Below are 18,482 nucleotides of genomic sequence, written 5' to 3' on the forward strand. Positions count from 1 at the left end.
ACATTTGTCTGCTTCTTTTCAGATTCTTACAGCAGCACTTACCTCATGTAAGTTAATTTGCAGTATTATTGAATTTATCAACATTCCTCTGACCACTGATATTGGGCATTGGACTGGTTTCATTTTCTTTCATTTTGGACACCTCATACATTGAGTGACATACCATTTTCATTGTTCATACCATATATAGATGTTTGGTATTGCTGGATTCAGCACAATCCCACCTTTCCAACAAGCCATCTTATGTGTTCCTATGATAATGCCTGGCAAAGCAACTACAAAGTAAATGATAACATTCTGCATAGAAATCATTTTTTTCACTGTCCGCTTATTTTAGGTATGTGTTTATAGGTCTCCATCTACTTCATGCATCAAGATATTCACATCCAGATTTTTCCAGTAGGTGAAGTGACTCCCTGGCTACAAACTTGCCAAGTCTCAAAGCTCTCAGAGCTTGTGTTATCATTCTGCATTAGTTTATCTGTCTTAACTCCCATACGGACAGGCTATATTTTAGGCCTTTTTTTGTTTGGAGGTATATAACAATATCTGTCAATTTCACAATCTTAGCAGTAAAAATATTTTAGCCAAGAATCACTTTCATGTATGGGAGACCTTAGAGATGAGGAAAAACATTGTTGGGTTTAGTTCTACCTCCGGTAGGGGTATCTCAAAAACTAAAGCCCTTTCTGACTAGTTTGTCACTAGCCTAATTGTGTTCGGAGTAAAATAAGAGCAATGCACAAGCAAGCTATATATAGGGCATCTGTGAGAAGATATCATACATTTTGTATCGAACGTGTGGTTCACGTGGGGGGATGGGCACATTAGCCCGGGAAAGAGCCGGGTTCCCCATAACAAACACCTAATTGGTAACTATGAAATGTGGAACAGGTGTTATGCGTTTAGTCTGGAAGGTGTGGTTCACGTAGGGGGATAGGCACATAAGCACGGGAAAGAGAGGACACGTAATTGTTCAGTCTGAAAGGGGTTCTCGTGGGATGGAGTGTGTGTGTGTGTGTGTGTGTGTGGGGGGGGGGGGAAGTGTGTGTGCATGTAGGTGTGTGTGTGTGTGTGTGTGTGTGTGGTGGTGGATTTGTGGTTGTGTACTATCTGATGGATGAACACAATCTAGGGTCACCCATTCATTTCCTATGGCGGTCATCTTTGACCGGGAACACCACAGGTGTTACAAAGTTTACTAAACAACTCAAAATTCAATGAAAGTAGTGATCAGCAATTGTATGTTTAAATGCCGAGTGTGGAGGATGTCGTAAGCCCTCAAGACAAATAAATGTAAAACACAATATTTATGATTGATCGAAATGGAAATCGGTCAGATTTGACCCGAACACGACAGGAAGGCTAAATCAGTCTTTTACCCTCCCCCCCCCCCCTTTTTTTTTAATCACACGACAGTGAACTTTATAAGACGAGTCAGTAGATCCTTGTCTGAATTAAATTGGGTAGATCTTTGACTGAATAGGATCATTCACATATCAGATGAGAGAGACTGGTCCTATATTATAAAGAAATAAAAAGAGCGCTTCACTAGAGCGTATCGGACGCGGAAGTGACGACTATTTCCAACCCGTAATACCCTCCGTGTGGGAATCGGTGTCGGTCATGAAGTCCTCTCTGCTACTGAGCGTTTTTCTAAGGCAGCGTGCGGAGACTCGGACAAACATCCGAAGCTTCTCAAGCGTTGTTCTCAAACGACAAGTGCCATGCTCGCCGGGCCCGAGGGGGATGCAGCCTCGCTCCGCGTCCGGGGGATGCTCGGCCCTGATGTTCAGAAGACACGGCGAGCCGTCTCAAGTGGTGGAGTAAGTATGCTATGACCTTAAATGTAGACGCGCACCGGTTCATTCAAATTCGTTGTTGTTTTTTAACTCAATGTATGGAATTATTTATGGAGGTGGAAACTGCATCACATGTAAACGAGAAGTGTATAACCTGCGTTTATGGGTTGCCAGGTTGGAGACCCTAGAGCTACCCTCTGTAGGTGCAAATGATGTTCGCGTCAAGATGTTGGCGGCCCCAATTAACCCGGCTGATATCAACATGGTTCAAGGTAGCTCTATAAAAGCAGTATGTAGAACTGACAGGATTTTGCATTGTATTGATAGGCCTACTGTCACTTTTTCGATATATTGGCTACAGCTGAGTATTCAACTGTGACTATAACTATAGATGTAGGACTACAATTACAACTCTCAGACATCTTTTGAAAAATTATACTCTATAAGATAAGTATACTCAGTGGCGGTGGGTCAATAGAGGGCGCCAGGGCGCCGCCCCTCCGTGAAATATTCACTTGAATATATCTGCCAACTATTAATAAACTATTATCAATACGAAATAAATCAACAAAAATACATAGCGTTTATCCTCGTTTAATTGTGTGATATACTTGTCACTGCCAGCAACCATTTAAATGCGTCTGAGCGTCAATGATTTGGGCTAGGCTAGTTATTGGTCATTCGAAATAAAGCCCTCCTCCAAGTCAGGGGCGCCGGCCACGTTGAAGTCAATGTAAGCTCGCGAACTTTTTGCTGTCTATCAAGCAGAGACAGCTTTTGATTGGCGCAAGAAAATTCGCCCTCGGGACGCACCAGTGTGCGCCCAGGCCAATGGTATCGCTTTTCTTTTTTGTCATCACCATATGAATGGACAATTTAGCGAATCACTCAAATAGGCAGTGTTGTGCCTGAACGCGTTCATTGAACGATAGTTCATGAACTCATTCATATTTTGGGCGAACGTGAACTGAACGTACTGTATTACTGCCTGATGAACGTTACTGTGAACTCGTTCATTCTGGTGTCTGTGAACGGCAAGGTCACTTGGTTTAACTTCATTATTTGTTTATCAACACGGTGGATGCGCGCGCAGAACGCTGTGTTGTTTGACCGGTTGCCATGGTTATCTCCGTGTGGTTGATTTGCAGTTGCGGTGTTGTCAGCTTACTGTTACATTAAACTGTAATCAGAAAACACGGGATCACTGGGACGAATTTCAAATTATAAATATGTACACTTTATGTTGAAAGTAAAGATCGTCGCTATTCCCATTGAAACGAATGGCGCGGTGATTATTCTTCAAAACGAGAGCTGTTAAATTGTGAAAAATGAATTAAACTGTAATCAGACAATGCGGTTATATGCTATAGACCCTAGAGTATCTGTGGTATAAAGGCTGAGACGAATTTCGAATTATAAATATGTACAATCCATAACGTTAGCTCTCTGGCTCATAGCTCAGCGGACTAGAATACCTCCTAGAATCATTGCTTGTGGCCGGAAACGGAAAGGGGGGCTGTTTACGTTTGTTTGTAGTCTTTTCGCTCAGTTCTACGTCTCAACAGTAGGGCTAGAACCGAGCGAAAAGACTACTACCAAACGTGAACTCCCCCCCTTTCCATTTCTGGTCAACAAGCAATGAGTCTTCCAACAGAAATCAATGGGATTTACAAAATGCGCTAAATGTGCAATAAAACATAATAGAAACTGTATTTCGCTACGATACTTGATTCAACCACTCTGTTTCATCCTAGATGAAATAGACCACAAAGGGGGCTCAATGTTCAAAATACCGGAAAAAAATAATAGCTCACAGCAACATATTGAAAAAAGAACTATGAACTAGTTCATTTTTTGGAAATGTCAACTTAGTTCAAAATTTTGAATTATGAACGTTTAACTGAACTAGTTCATTTTAAAAATTGTGAACTGAACTTTGAACTAGTTCACATAGAAAGTGAACTTTCCCAACACTGCAAATAGGCTATCTCCCTCAGCATCATTCGCGCAACACAACTACATGTAGAGGAGAGATAGATCGCTAACTAGCAGAGTTGTAAGCACTTTCCACCCTTTTCAGTGGAGGAATTGGACTCCTCAAGCAATGTTATACTTAAAAGGAGCAAGTAAGTTACATATTAATTTAGTCTTTCGGCCTGTAGTTTATAAGCAAAATGAAGTAACTGTCCCATATTTCTAACTTCATTTGAAGTAGACATTGAGACTCACAAAAAATGGATGCTATAGGACAGTGATCATGATTGGTCTCAATATCAGAATAACAACAATGGGTCAAATAGCAATGGCTGGTGGAATGGCCATAAAGTAGGTCTGTATATGCAGTGTAAGCTTGTCCAGGCCCTGCAAGTCAGGATGTAGGCTATGAATCTGAATGAATAGTAGGTAAATAGGTAGTGGCCATCCCCTAAAATGCACCAGAATACAGGAAACAAATCTATTAAATTCAAAAAAAGATTATGGGGGGCGGGGAACCCAAGCCCCCCTGTCTATTACTGTGCCCCACCAACATTTTTGATCACCAGCCACCACTGAGTATACTTACTTTTATACGTATTCCCCTCTTAGGTACGTACGCCATCCTCCCGGAGCTCCCTGCCGTCGGCGGCAACGAGGGGGTTGCCCAGGTCGTAGAGGTGGGATGCCAGGTGACGTCTTTGAAACCCGGAGACTGGGTTATACCGAAAGACGCCGGTCTAGGTGAGTAACTTGGTTCTGTCTCCAAACGACTTAATTGTTATAAGAACACCGTTCGTAATTAATCAACAGATAATGAATCATGGGAAATGTCAGAGTATGATTTATTAACATAAAAAAAGGTTGTTTCTAATGACCAGAAATACTACCATTCGGTAGCACAACAAAGAAACAATTTCAGTGTTCAAACGTTTTATGCCGTGATTTCAGTGCATTGCTAACAGAGTCTATGTATTATGTGTTGAACAGGCACATGGCGCACAGCGGCGGTAGTGAGTGAGAAGAGTCTCATCCCACTACCCAGTGACATCCCTCTGCTGTCCGCTGCTACGCTTAGTGTTAACCCCTGCACCGCCCTACGCATGCTCTCAGACTTCCAGGAGCTCCAAGCAGGTAGTCCACACACAGCAGCTACGACACTGTTATGGACGGATCATTGATGACTGTGATAAGCATATGAAATTGGTTATGAGTTGAACCCTAGAGTTTGGAATTGTGGGTGTCAGAAGTATGTACAGAGGAGAGATTAAAGGGACTAATGTCTGATTTTACTTACAAAAAACGCTTTAAGTGGTCAATATATGAAAGGACAGCCTGTGGGTTGATTTGTTTGATATTTGAACCGGTAAAGTTTTGCCAGTAAAAAAGGAAGGAAGGAAGGAAAGAAATTTCCAGTCTGGCATTGTCTTATCCAATGTTTTTGTAAAATTGAGTAATAAAGACGTTTTTGTTGAGTTCATGCCATGTGCTGATAGACACCTGAACAGACCAGATTGATAAAGGCAGTGGATTGATTGTTTGCTTTCCTTATCAGGGGACACCGTTATTCAGAACGCTGCTAACAGTGGAGTTGGTCAGGCTGTAATACAGATCGCTGCCGCCAGGGGGCTCACTACCATTAACATTGTCAGAGACAGGTACATGTACACAAGCAGTGGCGGTTCTAGGATTTTTCTGAAACAGCGGCCATTAAGGGGCCACATACTACATTCAGGGGCCGTACCGGCCTTGCGCTAAGTTGTTGACAGAGGGGGGGGGGACCGTACCGGCCTTGCGCTGAGTTGTTGAGGGGTCTTAGGATTGGAACATAACACCTGTTCCACTCCTAAGTTGCATTGACACATTACTGCCGCCAATAGTTTGGGTGTGGAATTGCATCTGTGATCGTTGAATTCTCCAGTAGTTCAGCTTGTCAATTGATTGATGGAACAGGGGCACGTCAGGGGCCAATCAGATTTCAGTAGGGGCCAGGGCCCCTGTGGCCCCACCCCTAGAACCGCCACTGTACACAAGCACACATACACAAATTAATAATAATAAAAATAAATAAAAATGTCCATCTAGCTGCTCCCCTACATAAGACTCTGTCTCTGGGTCTAGGCCACAGTTTAACCAGCTCAGTGACAGGCTGAAGGCGATGGGCGCCAGCCATGTGATCACAGAGGAAGCGCTGAGACTACCACCAATGCAGGAGCTGTTCAAGGTCAGTGACGCCTAAGGAAACCGAACAACACAATGTCAAACCACATCCACAGTCCATCTACCATGCAATGCAACATAGGGGCGGGACAACGCATATAAGAGGACTGTGATTCGAAGATGTATGCTTGAACAATTATGCTATCTTATATAATATTATTTTATCCCACTTTAGACCTGTCCCAAACCCAAACTGGCCCTGAATGGAATCGGGGGCAAGAGCGCCACTGAACTTCTGCGACACTTAGAGTGAGTCTCAATCATGGATGTGTTAAAATCGTGGCGCTAAACCAATTGAATCTCCATTTAGTGTGAAAAATCCAATCCCTTGAGGGAGGCGTAGAGTCCCCAGAGTGCCCCTTACAGTCCATATTACAAGTTTAGTTTTTTAGAGATGCCGATACTTATACATCATGTAAACAAAAAGGTTGTTCAAAAATCCTATTTGAAAACGCATTAATGCAATAATATGAATCCTCAATGTTGTATATGTACTTAAGTATTGGCTGTAAAACCGGTGGTTTTGTGTCCAGGCATGGAGGGACCATGGTGACGTACGGGGGGATGTCCAAGCGCCCCGTCACCATCCCTGTGGTGAGCGCCCCCGTCCACTAGTTCTGTTTGGTTACCGTTACAACATGTCTTACACCTCGGTTACACTTTTCATTTCAAAACAACTTTTGTGTTCGGATCCAGCCGACCCAGAGATATATGGCAGATCCCATCTGACGTCAGGTATCATCAAAGCCTTAGTAATAAATGAGTCACATTTGTATGATGAATATGTATTTTTGTGATGGGATCTAGTGATATGTTTAAGTTCTGTAGACGACGGCCGCAGTGGTTGAAGCATCCTCTGTTCAAAGATAAATGTCGCTCATAGTTTAACAAAGATTCATTGTGTTCTCCAGGGTGCTCTGATTTTTAAGGACGTGAAAGTGAGGGGCTTCTGGGTCACCAAGTGGAAGGCGAACCACGCGCATGGTACGTCCAGAATCCAGCTCTCTGTAGACTGAATTAGTTGTGTAATTGAATTACTAGTTTATAACAACAACCGATCCTGGCCCACTATTCTGGGGGACAGGCTAGGAGGTCCCAGGGGTATTTTGACTCAGCCTGCCGCCCCTTTCTCCTCCCTTTCCTTCTAGATCAAAAGCCCAGTATCACTATTCCATAGTGATACTGCATGTGAAAATGAAATTATTCGGAAATCCGTCTCTGACACCCCTTTCCTCTTTCTTCTAGATGAGAAGCCTTTCATAGACATGCTGGATGAACTTTGCACCCTGATCCGCCAGGGGAAGCTGACCGCCCCCGTTTGTAACCAGGTTGAGCTGGGCGATCACCGCAGGGCTCTGGAGGCAGCCATGGAGCCCTACGCCTCAGCAAAACAGATCCTGCTCTTGTGACCTTAGGGACATCTCCTATGCCAATCAGCTATGCAGGATAAGAGCTGGTTGGAGCGTTGGAAGAAGTTTATCAGTTGCTCAAGGATAAGACTTAGCTAATGAGCCTTTCACAGCACAAAGTCCAGCTATTTATCTTCTGTCAGGAAGGTTGAGGCTAAAACTTATAAACTCATTAGCTATTGTTAATGAGGTATATGAATGATGGAAACAATCAATATAATTATATAATTGATATAAAACTGATCATTGCATGGCATTACTGACAATAATTTATCTTGGTGACGAATAACAATAAAGTATTTTATTAATGTGTATGTCAGTCTAAATGGACTCTGTAAAAAGTCATAGATAGTTAAAAGTTGGTTACAAAGTTCAACAGCTTCTGAATTGAATCGACAAATAATAGTCATTAAGGGTTAGCACAAACACAAGTGAAAAGTGAAAACATTGAACTTAAACACTCAGTCAAACAAATCTGGAGTCAGCTTGGGATGATCAAATATCACAATATTTACATGACTTGAACTCATTCAACACCGTCTAAACATCCTTGAAAGAGAAACGTGTTTCTAATCGTCATGACGACGGCTGCTCCTCACAAACTCCACCAAAACAAGCTTATTGCCATGGAAACTAACAAGGTCGTCGAGGCGCCGTGGACGACGCCCGCCCCTTCCTCGTCCACGCAGTCCCTGTAGGCGTCGAACTCCACTGCTCGGGCGGCGCACACGTGGTCCACCCGGCACGCGGCGTCGCACACGCTCAGGTCGTAGCTGACGGAGTTGAAGTCGTAGTACTTCTGGAGGGTGCAGCGGTCGTCGGCCATGCGCTGCAGCATCCGGTGCATGGAGCGCGGCGACGCGTCCGGCAGCCTGAAGCTCTCCGTCAGGCGGTACTCCTTCTCCCAGCCTCCCCGGCCCAGGTTGGAGCGCGTCAGGTTCAGGTAGTAGGTCACAAGGTCCTGGGGGACACCGGGGTTAACGCGTCTTCAACTGCAGTACTTGGTTGTATTTATGAAGATGTGAGGACATTGTTTTAGAAGTAGGTTTTCATTGTAGATTTGTCATTATTGTGCTAGACAGCTGCAAATTCAAATTTTGATTTGTTCTTTGCAATATTTTGTTGTAATGTTGTGCACCTTATTGCACTAACGCCAAATTGCCAGGTGTCACTACTGCGTTTTTCTCCATGGTGGGGGCCACTGATCATGTGTTCTGTGTTGTGGGTGTCACCGCTAAGATGTCTTCAGACCGGATGTCACGACAAAGTTACTTTTCGGGTGTCTTACTTGGACCAGCAGGGTCTGGGTGTCGTACTCAATGCTACGGATCCCGGGGTTGTTGGCTCCGTCTTTGACCCCCGGCAGGGTGGTCTTCCAGGGGGTCACGCCAGGGCTCAGGAACATGGTGCTGATGGGATTGTCTGTAACACAACGGGTGTTTCACTACAACAATTTCAAGATAACTGCCTCTAATTCATGTTTTCCACAAATGGATTTCGATTTTCGATTTTTCTTTGGTGTCAAATTATGGGATAGATCAATGTCCGCACACCTGTGGCCCTTCTTGAGCAAGATGCCCTAACTGCTACCCACTCCTCAATAACTTGTATCCTAACAAAAAACTCATCAGTGTCATAACTAACCTTGGATAAGCCTCTGCTAAATGAATAAACGTTTGTGTGTTGGTCTATTTATGGCAATTAATCAGTATCCAAAGGTTGTCCTAGCAGGAAAACATGTGAAAAACAGAAGAGGTGAAGAGCAGCACAGCGCAGAAGTGGCAGATGGTGTGTGTGTGTGTGTATATTATGTACCGTCAGAGTCATAGAACATTCTGAAGCTGTCTGTGTGGTGATGGCCGAAGAATTGTCCCTGGATGACGGGATGATGCTTCTGCACCATGTCCACGTAGCGCTGATTAAACTCTGGTCTGAACCAGGGCTTGCTCCGCTTCTTCTCGAAGAACCCTGGAGGAACGTGGCCAATAATGTACACCTGAAAGATGAAAGTGGTATTGTGTAAGGAGCCGAGGTGTATTATGAAAGCCTATCTGCAGTATATACTCATAAGACTAGGCCTCATGCCGAAAGTAAATATTACAATACATTTGACAACTATTGACATGTACACATTACATCCACGTCAAATCAAAAGCTATCAGCTTTAGAAGACCCAGTAGATGTTTTTTTCATACTTTATTATCAACATTATGTGTTTTACATTATGTCACAGTTGTAAGCCAGTAGTCTACTGAAAGGATGAAAAGAGATGAAGTAAAGTAACAAGTGAAATACGTACATTGAAATGTAGAATACTAAAGTAAGCAGGTGGCTACCTTCTCTTTGTTACGGGACGCCTCAGTGAGAACCTGCTCGGCCCAGTGAAACTGCCCCGCCGGATCTATCATGTTGTTCGTCAGCTTGTTCTGGTCGTAGTAGAGGTTAGTGTTCAGGACCATGATCCGATACCCCGTCCGGTTCAGCAACCTCTCGGTGTAATAGCCACCTACAATATGAAAGTCGTCAAGATATATGCAAATAACGTGTGTGTGTGTGATTGTGTGTGTGTGTCCACCTTTTTGAAAGGTGACTTGGGACGACGGCTCCAGCCAGTCGCTCCACATCTCTGCTATTTGTTGGTAGATGTGGCTGCTCGAGGCGGGAAACTGGCTTTTGGGCTGGTAGTCATGGTTACCTAGAGCCGAGTACACTTTGGTATCTGTAAAAAGTATGGTAAGATAAGCTTACACTGTATATGTTAACTATTTCAGGTTAACAATATAAGGGAACTCAGCAGGGGAAACCGTGCTTCGACAGTTATTACACTGACTTGGGAATACTTTCTTTATGATGTGCGTCAAGTTCCTCACGATATTGAGAACCTTCTCCTCCCCCAGGTCCTGGTCTGGAACGTGTGGCGTGTCATCGCTGGAGGGCCGAAGGAAGTCAGGTCAGTGATCGTAGTCGGTTATTACTTGTCACTATATTGATACAAAAGACTGAGATACAAGAACGGACTGCACACCGGTCCGGAACTTTCGCTCTGGTAGATGTTTGCCTTTGGCTGAAACTAGATTATTTTTCCGCTTAACAGAGGTTTCAATCAGAATCCTACCCTGTCCAAAATATGAAGTCGGGGTCAGGCATGATCTGCTTCATGTAGTACACCGATGAGTTGATGAGGTGCCATGGTGAGTCACAGGCATAATCTCCAAACGGCCCTGCGTTGACCGCGGGACGCTGTCCGCTGGACGCGCACACAGCCTCGGGTTTACCTCCCAGTTCATAGGTTGGGTCCCAGTGCTGGTCCGTGATGTGCCAGAAGGTACCTGGAATTGCACATTTACAAAAGTCCAGTAGCCTGGACAAACCAAACACATAAAAACAGGCCTAAAATTGTTTAAGTTTACTCACCAGACAAGGTAAGAGTTCCTTGATATTCAAGAAATAAACACAGAAGTAAGAAAATACTTTTAAACATGGCCATGTCCGACTCTAATGGCAATTCGTTTAGAGTTATTATTGACGACAGCCACTCGTCGTCTCCTGTAACGTTACTCACCCTATGTAACTTTATAGACTGCAGTCTATAAAGATAAGATGAAGCTAAGATTAACCATCCACATTACACACATGATTTACTTTACAATAGGTCAATAAAAAATACAAAGCCATTGACAAATAATTAAGTCCGCCTCTAGGTGGTTCAAGTAAGCTACAGATGGTTATGCGTCCAGGAAAATTCAACAGAATGACGCGGTTATTAGACACATGCGATTGCAGTCTCCAGCCACTTGCGGCGGTGTCGTGAGTGTTTACATTTGGTCCTCATGTCTGGTTGGCCCACTACTTTCGCGGGACTTCAGTGAGGCGCATGCGCGGTGAACTGTCACGTTAACCCGCGGAATTATCCAAGCAGTCCTGTGTTCAATTCCTGACCCGCCGCTATTATAGTATTTTAAACACTTTAACACGTTACTTGTTACGTTACTATACTTATTACAGAGTGTAACATCATGTGGAACCAGGGTGAGTTGATTTTAGCATTGTTGCCCACTTTGGTTGGGCAGTGTGTTCAAAACGAGCGCTCCTAGCGTTAACTCGTTTGTCAGGCTCTTTTCTTTTATTAACGTTACTTTAGCATAGACAGCATTCAATGAACATAGCCCACTTTGGGAATAAAAATCCAGCAGCTTTACAAGTTATATACGGCTGACGTTGCCTATTATAAATTGCGTTTGTATATTACTACTTTACCCTAGGTGGATTCAGTGAATCTAGCAGCATCGGAGGTGGGTACAACCAGTCCCCCGGCGGCTTCGCCTCACCATCTCTGAGCCAGGGAGGAGAGAAGAAGGCGGTCAGTCAGTTTACCTTGACCTCCAAAAACCAACATCAAACACAATTAGTAGTCGTATAAACTCTGATACTGGGGTCTTCACTGTGATGCTGAAGGTATTAATAAGGAATTGTGTGTGTGTGTGTGTGTTTACGTAGAGAACGCGCACCAACCAGATTGTGCCATGCACGGTGTCGCAGCTGATGTCTGCCAGCCAGGCGGAAGAGGCGTTCAGGGTCGGAGAGGTGGAGGTTGCTCAGGTAAACTGTTTCGAATCACTCCATTAGCCTACTGTGGTGCAGAGAATTCAGAGCAGTTGTTATCGATTACTGCTAAGCAATTACAAGATGTCATGGAAATCAAATGTCTTATATTTTGCTTCTTCAGCCATTTAATGGAAGGAATTTGTTGTTTTTCTAAATGTATTGTTAATGAATGTCACCCATACATGCTATTGTTTCAGACGGATACTCAAATAACTTTATCATCAATCATACCTTGGTTTCCTAAAAAGTATGAAGTTCAGGAAACAGTACTAGGTGGGATGGACAGCTGACCTTGTGTCCATCAGCCTTGGTGTCTGAGGCCATAACGTTTGGAATATTTGATAACTGGTAATGTTTTTTGAGTGAGAAAGAAATTGAATATATAGGATATATTTGTTGGTAGATGTTGCTGCCCGAGGCGGGAAACTGGCTTTTGGACTGGTAGTCATGTTACCTAGAGCCGAATACACTTTGGTATCTGAAAAAAGTATGGTAGGTGGTAGGATAAGCTTATATGTTACCTATGTCAGGTCAACAATATAAGGGAATTCAGCAGGGGACACCATGCTTGAACAGTTATTTCACTGACTTGGGAAGACTTTCCCAAGTCAGTGAAACTTTATTCTTCCAATAGACAACCAGCAGCGTTAACTGATGGGCTGCCGAAATAACAGTTCTTATGCTTCAGATCGGAGTCGGCCAGAGAGCGGAACTTAACCCTCAGTCTGTGGCCAACTACTTTGGTCACTTAGTGTAAATCAGGCTGAGATAATAATACCATTGCAGTGTTTCCCCCTTAACGCATCCAGCAGAAGCACAATCAACATGCAATCATTCTATTGAGGGTTGTTATCTCAAAGCAGTAAAGTCTACTGAAATTTAAGTCTGCCAAGCAAAGATTCCAAGTCAAGTCGCAAGATCACAATGTTGTGACTCGAGTCCCAGTTCCAAGCTCTTGCCTTGCTCTCACTGTGCACCAAGAACTTACATTTGACGTGTTTGTTTCAGATTACTATGATAGGTCTGATCAGAAGCACAGACAAGGGCATGACCAACATTCAGTACAAGGTGGACGACATGACGGCCGCCCCCATGGACGTCAAGCAGTGGGTGGACACCGAGGTGAGAGGGGGTCGGACAATCAGGTTCTCTCCAAATCTTCTTATGCCAAAGGATTCTGAGCAATAACTACAATTTAAGGATTCAACTTAAACTAACGTGGCAACATTTAATCACAAGTCTGAAAAGAAAAAAAACATTTCATCATCCCAGTACATTCAAATGTCAATGTCCAAATTGTCCAAGTCGAAACAACCAAAAGCCTGTCAAAAGGCTAAAATATTTTCTCCTCAAAAAGGTACAATTATTCCAAAAAAAAAATGAAATGTCTAAAACCGGTCTATACTAGCTGCGATGGGCAACAAAAATAGCACTCTGCCTGACAAAAGATAAATAAGCCCAATTGGGATTGATCTCTCCAGTTAAGGAGAGGGGTAGGGCCTACAAGGCCTGAGTCAATCCAGAGGGTAGTGATAACCTGTGAGTTTGAGGCTATTATTCACACAAGACGTAGGATGTCTTTTTATTCTCCACAGCAAAACACAATTTGACACATTTAAGTTAGTCACTTGGAAGTGCAGGTGCCTGCCAACAATTTATTTTCCAAGCACGTGTTTCCTCCCTCTTTCTCTTCATACTACATATTCAAATTTCTGTCCAATGGCCCTTTTTTCCTTAGTCCCACCCAAAGCCACTTCACTCATTTGGTGTGTCAAATGACTTCCAGAGTCTGGTGATTACCCATCCTGATTGAAAACATTAAACAATGTGCCTCTTCTAGCAATATCAGGTTTACCTTGCAAAGGTTTATATTAAACCATTTTATTTAGATGTGCTACATTTTGGTATGTTACAGGGGCTCCCCTCAATTCCCATCCCAGTCATATTACATAAACGTCCCCAGCGTTTTTCCATGCAACAGCACCTGTGTGTGTGTGTGGTGATACATTTGCCCAGGAGCCAGCAAGTAGTTTTAAATAAACCCTCTCAACAAATGGGAAATATTAGCATTTCTCTAGTTGTTCATCAATATAGTATTCCCCTTCTCAGGCCTCCAAAGTGTCGTGACGAAATGAAACAGTGAATGTGTGTGTGTGTTAGGGCTGTCACTTTATATTCGAACCTCGAATATTCATTCGAACGTGGGATGAAATATTCGCATTTGAACTTGTAATGACGCATTCGATGTGTGTGCTGCCGTCTCATAAAAACATCAGACCATTTTAAGTAGTTTTCCTTTCGATCCAGCAGAGGGCAAGCTAACATTTTCAATCAGTTTGACCTGTTGCCGAGCCTATTCTGACCTATCTGTATCTATTGTTGATGGTCTGTGGTTTGAAAGGTGCAAAATAGCAATAAAAATGGAAAATAGCGAGTACAGTGCTAAGCGCACCATAAAGACACCATCCCATTTAAAAAGCGACGTATGGAAGCATTTTGGATTTTACACCTTGGGTGGCAAAGTCACCAACAAACACAAGGCCGTTTGTCGTCTTTGTAAAAAACAGCTGTCGTTAACGCCATACGGAATGTAGGGCTTATTAATGTTTACTGTTTAGCCCACACGCTAAACCTGGCCGTGCGTAAGGGGTTTGAGGTGAAAGCCGTTGACACGGCTCTTTCCAGGCTAAAGCAGACGGCAGCTCATTTTGGGAGGTCTCCGTCCAACAGCTGCCTGCTGCAAGAAAAGCAAGAGCTCCTCGGCTTAAAAAAGAAGCTGATAAATGACTGCGTCACCAGATGAAATACCACATATGATATGCCACGCATCTGAGCAACAGGCAGCAGTGGCTGCCGACATTTTTGAGAAAAAAGATGTCACATTTAGAACTGAGCACTTCTGAGTGCACTAAAAGACACACTGAAGTCGTTCAAAGTTGCGACTCAGGCTCTCTTCACCGATACCTACCCGACAGCATCAGCTGTCCTCCCCCTGCAGCACGTCATGGTGTCTCAGCTGAGCACTCAAGACGCCTCGCATAAACCAGCGATCAAAGAAGTCAGAGGTATTTGCTTTTATGTTTTTAAATAAATATTAAGACCATGCCTTAAAGCCAAAACATTACATTTGTGCCGAATTCACTACAAATAATAATAATGCATTTTATTATTTTCATAGGCCGAATGGTGGACAATCTGAAAATGCGCTACAAGGAAGAGAGCAGCGAGTGGATGCTTCTCAATAAAGCGGCCCTACTGGATCCCCAGTTCTCTTGCTTGGTCCACCTTTCATCTCCTCAAAGAAACCTCGTCACTGATAGCCTATCACACGAGATGTCTGACAATGATACAGACACTGACTGCACACAAGAGGGAGAAAAATCCGCTGCTGTCCTGGGTGCAATGGGCAGCCTGTTTGGGGACTTGTACAGTTTGAGTGACAGAAGCAGCTGCAGCGGTAAAGGCATCTCGGAGCTGCGAGACTACATGAAGGAGACTCCTCTCTCTGCAGATAACAACCCCCTCCATTGGTGGAGAGATACAGGGTGCCACAGATACCCACAACTCTCAAAGCTGGCTCATAAATACCTGTGTGTGCCAGGGACGTCTGTGCGCTCTGAGCGCGTATTCTCGTCAGCAGGCAATATAGTGAATAAAAAGAGAGCTGCGCTCGATCCAGATCAAGTCGATAGACTTGTCTTTCTGGCAAATGATATCCGAAATTAAGTCGGGCCATGCTGCCTTGTTCGAGTTGAAAGCTGTCGGGGCTTCCTCCTTTCGTCAGTTATTTGACAATGTAATGTTCAGAGGCGTGTGTGTCGGAGCTTACGCTTGTTGTGTTTAGAAATGTTCTATTAAAGTTGTTTTTATCCTACTCTGTGCGGTTATGAATTCTGTAGCATTGTGAGTGTGAGACTTTGATTTCCACAAGGAATAAAAAGGGAAACATAAAATAAAATCTAAATATGGGGGGGGGGGGTTGAATGTATTTGAATGAATTCGAATGAATTATGGGCATTCGAAATTTGTTCAAACTTAATTATTTGAAAAAGTGACAGCCCTAGTGTGTGTGTGTGTGTGTGTGTGTGTGTCTATTTTGCTATTTCCACGGTCTAAATAATATGTCCGTCAATCCTTTACCCTGAGCAGTGTTGTTCATCAAGATGGCACATCTTGCCTTTTATTCTACTTCAGTCAAAGAGACTTTGGGGCTCACACCTTCCACCAGCCTGCGGTCTTCTGCTACCCTCAACACACTTCTTCTCCTCTCCATCTTCACAGTCCTTCGCATCAAAAATTCTCCAACTGTGTGTGGAGGCTTCAACGTTATTTTGTGTGTTGAAATTGGCTTTATTATTTTGTCCATACTAGGATCCCAGTATGGACAGCACCGTCCTGCCCCCTGGAACCTACGTCAAGGTGTCTGGAAACCTCCGCTCTTTCCAGGTACGCTCCATCTCTGTTGCGTGATTTCATTAAGTTCTTCCTACTGCAAATGTCACTATTCTAAGTATTTAATTTAGCAGAACAACATTGTGTATATATTGTGGCTGAGAAAGGGAAGTTCTGAAATTAGTCCATCGCTTTCTTTCCTTTTCTACTGTAAACTTCCTCTTTCTTTCGCGCTGTCATGATCCATCCCTCCGTCTCTCTTATGCTATCTGTCCGGTCGGCTAGAATCACCGGTCTGTGGTGGCGTTCAGCATCAGGCAGGTTGAGGACCTGAATGAGATCACATCCCACATGCTTGAGGTGGTTCAGGCCCACATGGCGCTGAGCAAGGCCTCCAGCACGGTGAGTCATCCCCAACACCAGTGGTCCATTGTCGTAAACACGATGTGTTGTTGACATTCAACCAGCACCCCTCTTCATCTTAGTCTTCTGTTATGGCCCGCAGCACAGTACATTAACTATTGGCACAAAAAGGAAAATGTAAAGAATTGATTACTGATGTTGGGTCTGAGTTGACGAAATGATTTACTGTCTCATGATTTTCTTATAGTCTACCAAGTTTGTGGCCTCTAGTGTTTTTTTAGATAAATATTGCCAATACTGTCAGAATTTTCTTTTGACTGTTTTTGTGTCTCAGATGGGTGGGGGCCAAGTTGGAGTCGGCACGAACAACAGCATGATCAACTCACGTCCTGGGACCATGGAAGAGAGTGGCGGAGGATACTCTGGTGGCAACGACAATGCTACAAACGGCCTTAGTCCAAATCAGAACCAGGTGAAACCCCTCTCCCCCACCGGTGTTGACAAATCATCACGTTGAAAACAAATAAATGTAGTTATAGTATGTTTTACCGCTTCAAGTTGATTGTGTGTTGCTGATTTCCCTTGCCAACCTCAAGATGGGCTGCAGTTTAGATAAGGTTTTGGCTTAGCAAATGTCAGGTATGACCTCAAACATAACGTGCCACTCGATCGTATTGAGTCCTATTTAGATGCGAGTCATTTCTTAATGTGCTGTGTCGTCTACCTCTGGCCAGGTGCTGCGTCTGATCCGGAGCAGTCAGGAGGGTCAAGGCATCAGCCTGCAGGACCTCAAACAGAGACTTAGTGGGATGAGCCTCGTTGTCATCAAGTAAGAACCAACTACACCTTACTAGAGACCCACAATAAGTATACTTCTCGTTTTTAACTTATTGGGCAATCCCTGATTAACTTATTTTTTTATTTATTTTTTTGTATTTCTAAATCCACCAAAAAATAATTGCATTGTATTTGAAAGCCAATTATTTCCTCAAAAAAGATTTGGCACATTTGGTTAAATGTAGAATTTCCACATTTATTTTCCGCCATAAGTCAGTGGTGAGAGATATATATATATATATATATATATATATATATATTGTATATATATATTGTATATATATACTATATATATATATATATATATCTCACCAGAGATACTTAGAGATAGATAGCAACCAACTGCTTCTCCTCTACCTCCAGGCAAGCGGTGGAGTTCCTGAGCAATGAAGGCCACATATTCTCCACCATCGATGAGGACCACTTCAAGGCGACAGATGGTGACGAGTAAACCTGCAGTACTTGTAATATATATATATGTGTATAGACGGACTAGAGGGAACTAACATGTGAACGGGTTTACAGGAAATAACCCCTTCATAGAATGACTTGCTTTCGCTATATGTAAAAGTAATGTATTCTATGCGTGTGAAGTTTTTGACGGTGTCTTTTCCATGTTGTCTTTAGCTTTGTGGTGTATGGGCTCCCTCATTAGTGAGTGGCACCTGACACATCCTGTTGAACTGGTGTTTTTTTTTTCAGTTATAAACGCCTGGGTTCAACAAAGCCCTGGTTAGTGACTTCCTGTTATTATTAACCTGTTGTCTGCAGCTTGGTGCAGCATTTTGTATCTTTTATGGTGTTGAAAAATAATTTCTTATATTTGTCTATCACAAATGTGTCCCCCCCCCATCCAAATTAAAAGGCTTAAAACAATCTT

At 43.3% G+C, this 18,482-nt stretch overlaps 3 protein-coding genes across 3 annotated transcripts; 2 read left to right on the plus strand and 1 right to left on the minus strand.

Annotated features, from left to right (window-relative positions):
* The first annotated feature begins 1,563 nt into the window (after nucleotides 1-1,563).
* Nucleotides 1,564-7,719, plus strand: mecr (mitochondrial trans-2-enoyl-CoA reductase). The gene is made up of 10 exons (XM_079756419.1): nucleotides 1,564-1,826; nucleotides 1,977-2,074; nucleotides 4,389-4,520; nucleotides 4,767-4,910; nucleotides 5,332-5,434; nucleotides 5,898-6,000; nucleotides 6,172-6,245; nucleotides 6,530-6,590; nucleotides 6,908-6,980; nucleotides 7,242-7,719. The coding sequence occupies exons 1-10, from the start codon at nucleotides 1,627-1,629 to the stop codon at nucleotides 7,403-7,405; spliced, it is 1,152 nt and encodes a 383-aa protein (XP_079612545.1). The 5' UTR covers nucleotides 1,564-1,626; the 3' UTR covers nucleotides 7,406-7,719.
* Nucleotides 7,720-7,828: 109 nt separating this feature from the next.
* smpdl3b (sphingomyelin phosphodiesterase acid like 3B) lies at nucleotides 7,829-10,892 on the minus strand (the record flags this gene model as incomplete). The annotated part of the gene is made up of 8 exons (XM_079756408.1): nucleotides 7,829-8,366; nucleotides 8,694-8,827; nucleotides 9,221-9,401; nucleotides 9,742-9,911; nucleotides 9,981-10,124; nucleotides 10,236-10,333; nucleotides 10,521-10,734; nucleotides 10,820-10,892. 8 exons carry the CDS (start codon nucleotides 10,890-10,892, stop codon nucleotides 8,001-8,003), a joined length of 1,380 nt encoding a protein of 459 aa, XP_079612534.1. The 3' UTR covers nucleotides 7,829-8,000.
* Nucleotides 10,893-11,293: 401 nt separating this feature from the next.
* Nucleotides 11,294-18,463, plus strand: rpa2 (replication protein A2). The gene is made up of 9 exons (XM_079751301.1): nucleotides 11,294-11,434; nucleotides 11,668-11,765; nucleotides 11,903-12,004; nucleotides 13,019-13,132; nucleotides 16,382-16,456; nucleotides 16,688-16,804; nucleotides 17,100-17,237; nucleotides 17,500-17,594; nucleotides 17,966-18,463. The coding sequence occupies exons 1-9, from the start codon at nucleotides 11,422-11,424 to the stop codon at nucleotides 18,051-18,053; spliced, it is 840 nt and encodes a 279-aa protein (XP_079607427.1). The 5' UTR covers nucleotides 11,294-11,421; the 3' UTR covers nucleotides 18,054-18,463.
* Nucleotides 18,464-18,482: the final 19 nt, after the last annotated feature.

The sequence above is a fragment of the Pollachius pollachius genome (assembly GCF_949987615.1).
Source record: "Pollachius pollachius genome assembly, chromosome: 1".
NCBI classification, from domain to species: domain Eukaryota; kingdom Metazoa; phylum Chordata; class Actinopteri; order Gadiformes; family Gadidae; genus Pollachius; species Pollachius pollachius.

Excerpts from the sequence above, each read along its gene's own strand:
- mecr (XM_079756419.1), top strand. The coding sequence starts at position 1,627 with ATGAAGTCCTCTCTGCTACTGAGCGTTTTTCTAAGGCAGCGTGCGGAG. Across the intron at positions 6,246-6,529 it reads GAACTTCTGCGACACTTAGA|GCATGGAGGGACCATGGTGA; the intron begins GTGAGTCTCAAT and ends TTTTGTGTCCAG. Across the intron at positions 6,591-6,907 it reads GCCCCGTCACCATCCCTGTG|GGTGCTCTGATTTTTAAGGA; the intron begins GTGAGCGCCCCC and ends TGTGTTCTCCAG.
- rpa2 (XM_079751301.1), top strand. Across the intron at positions 13,133-16,381 it reads AGCAGTGGGTGGACACCGAG|GATCCCAGTATGGACAGCAC; the intron begins GTGAGAGGGGGT and ends TGTCCATACTAG. Across the intron at positions 16,805-17,099 it reads TGAGCAAGGCCTCCAGCACG|ATGGGTGGGGGCCAAGTTGG; the intron begins GTGAGTCATCCC and ends TTTGTGTCTCAG.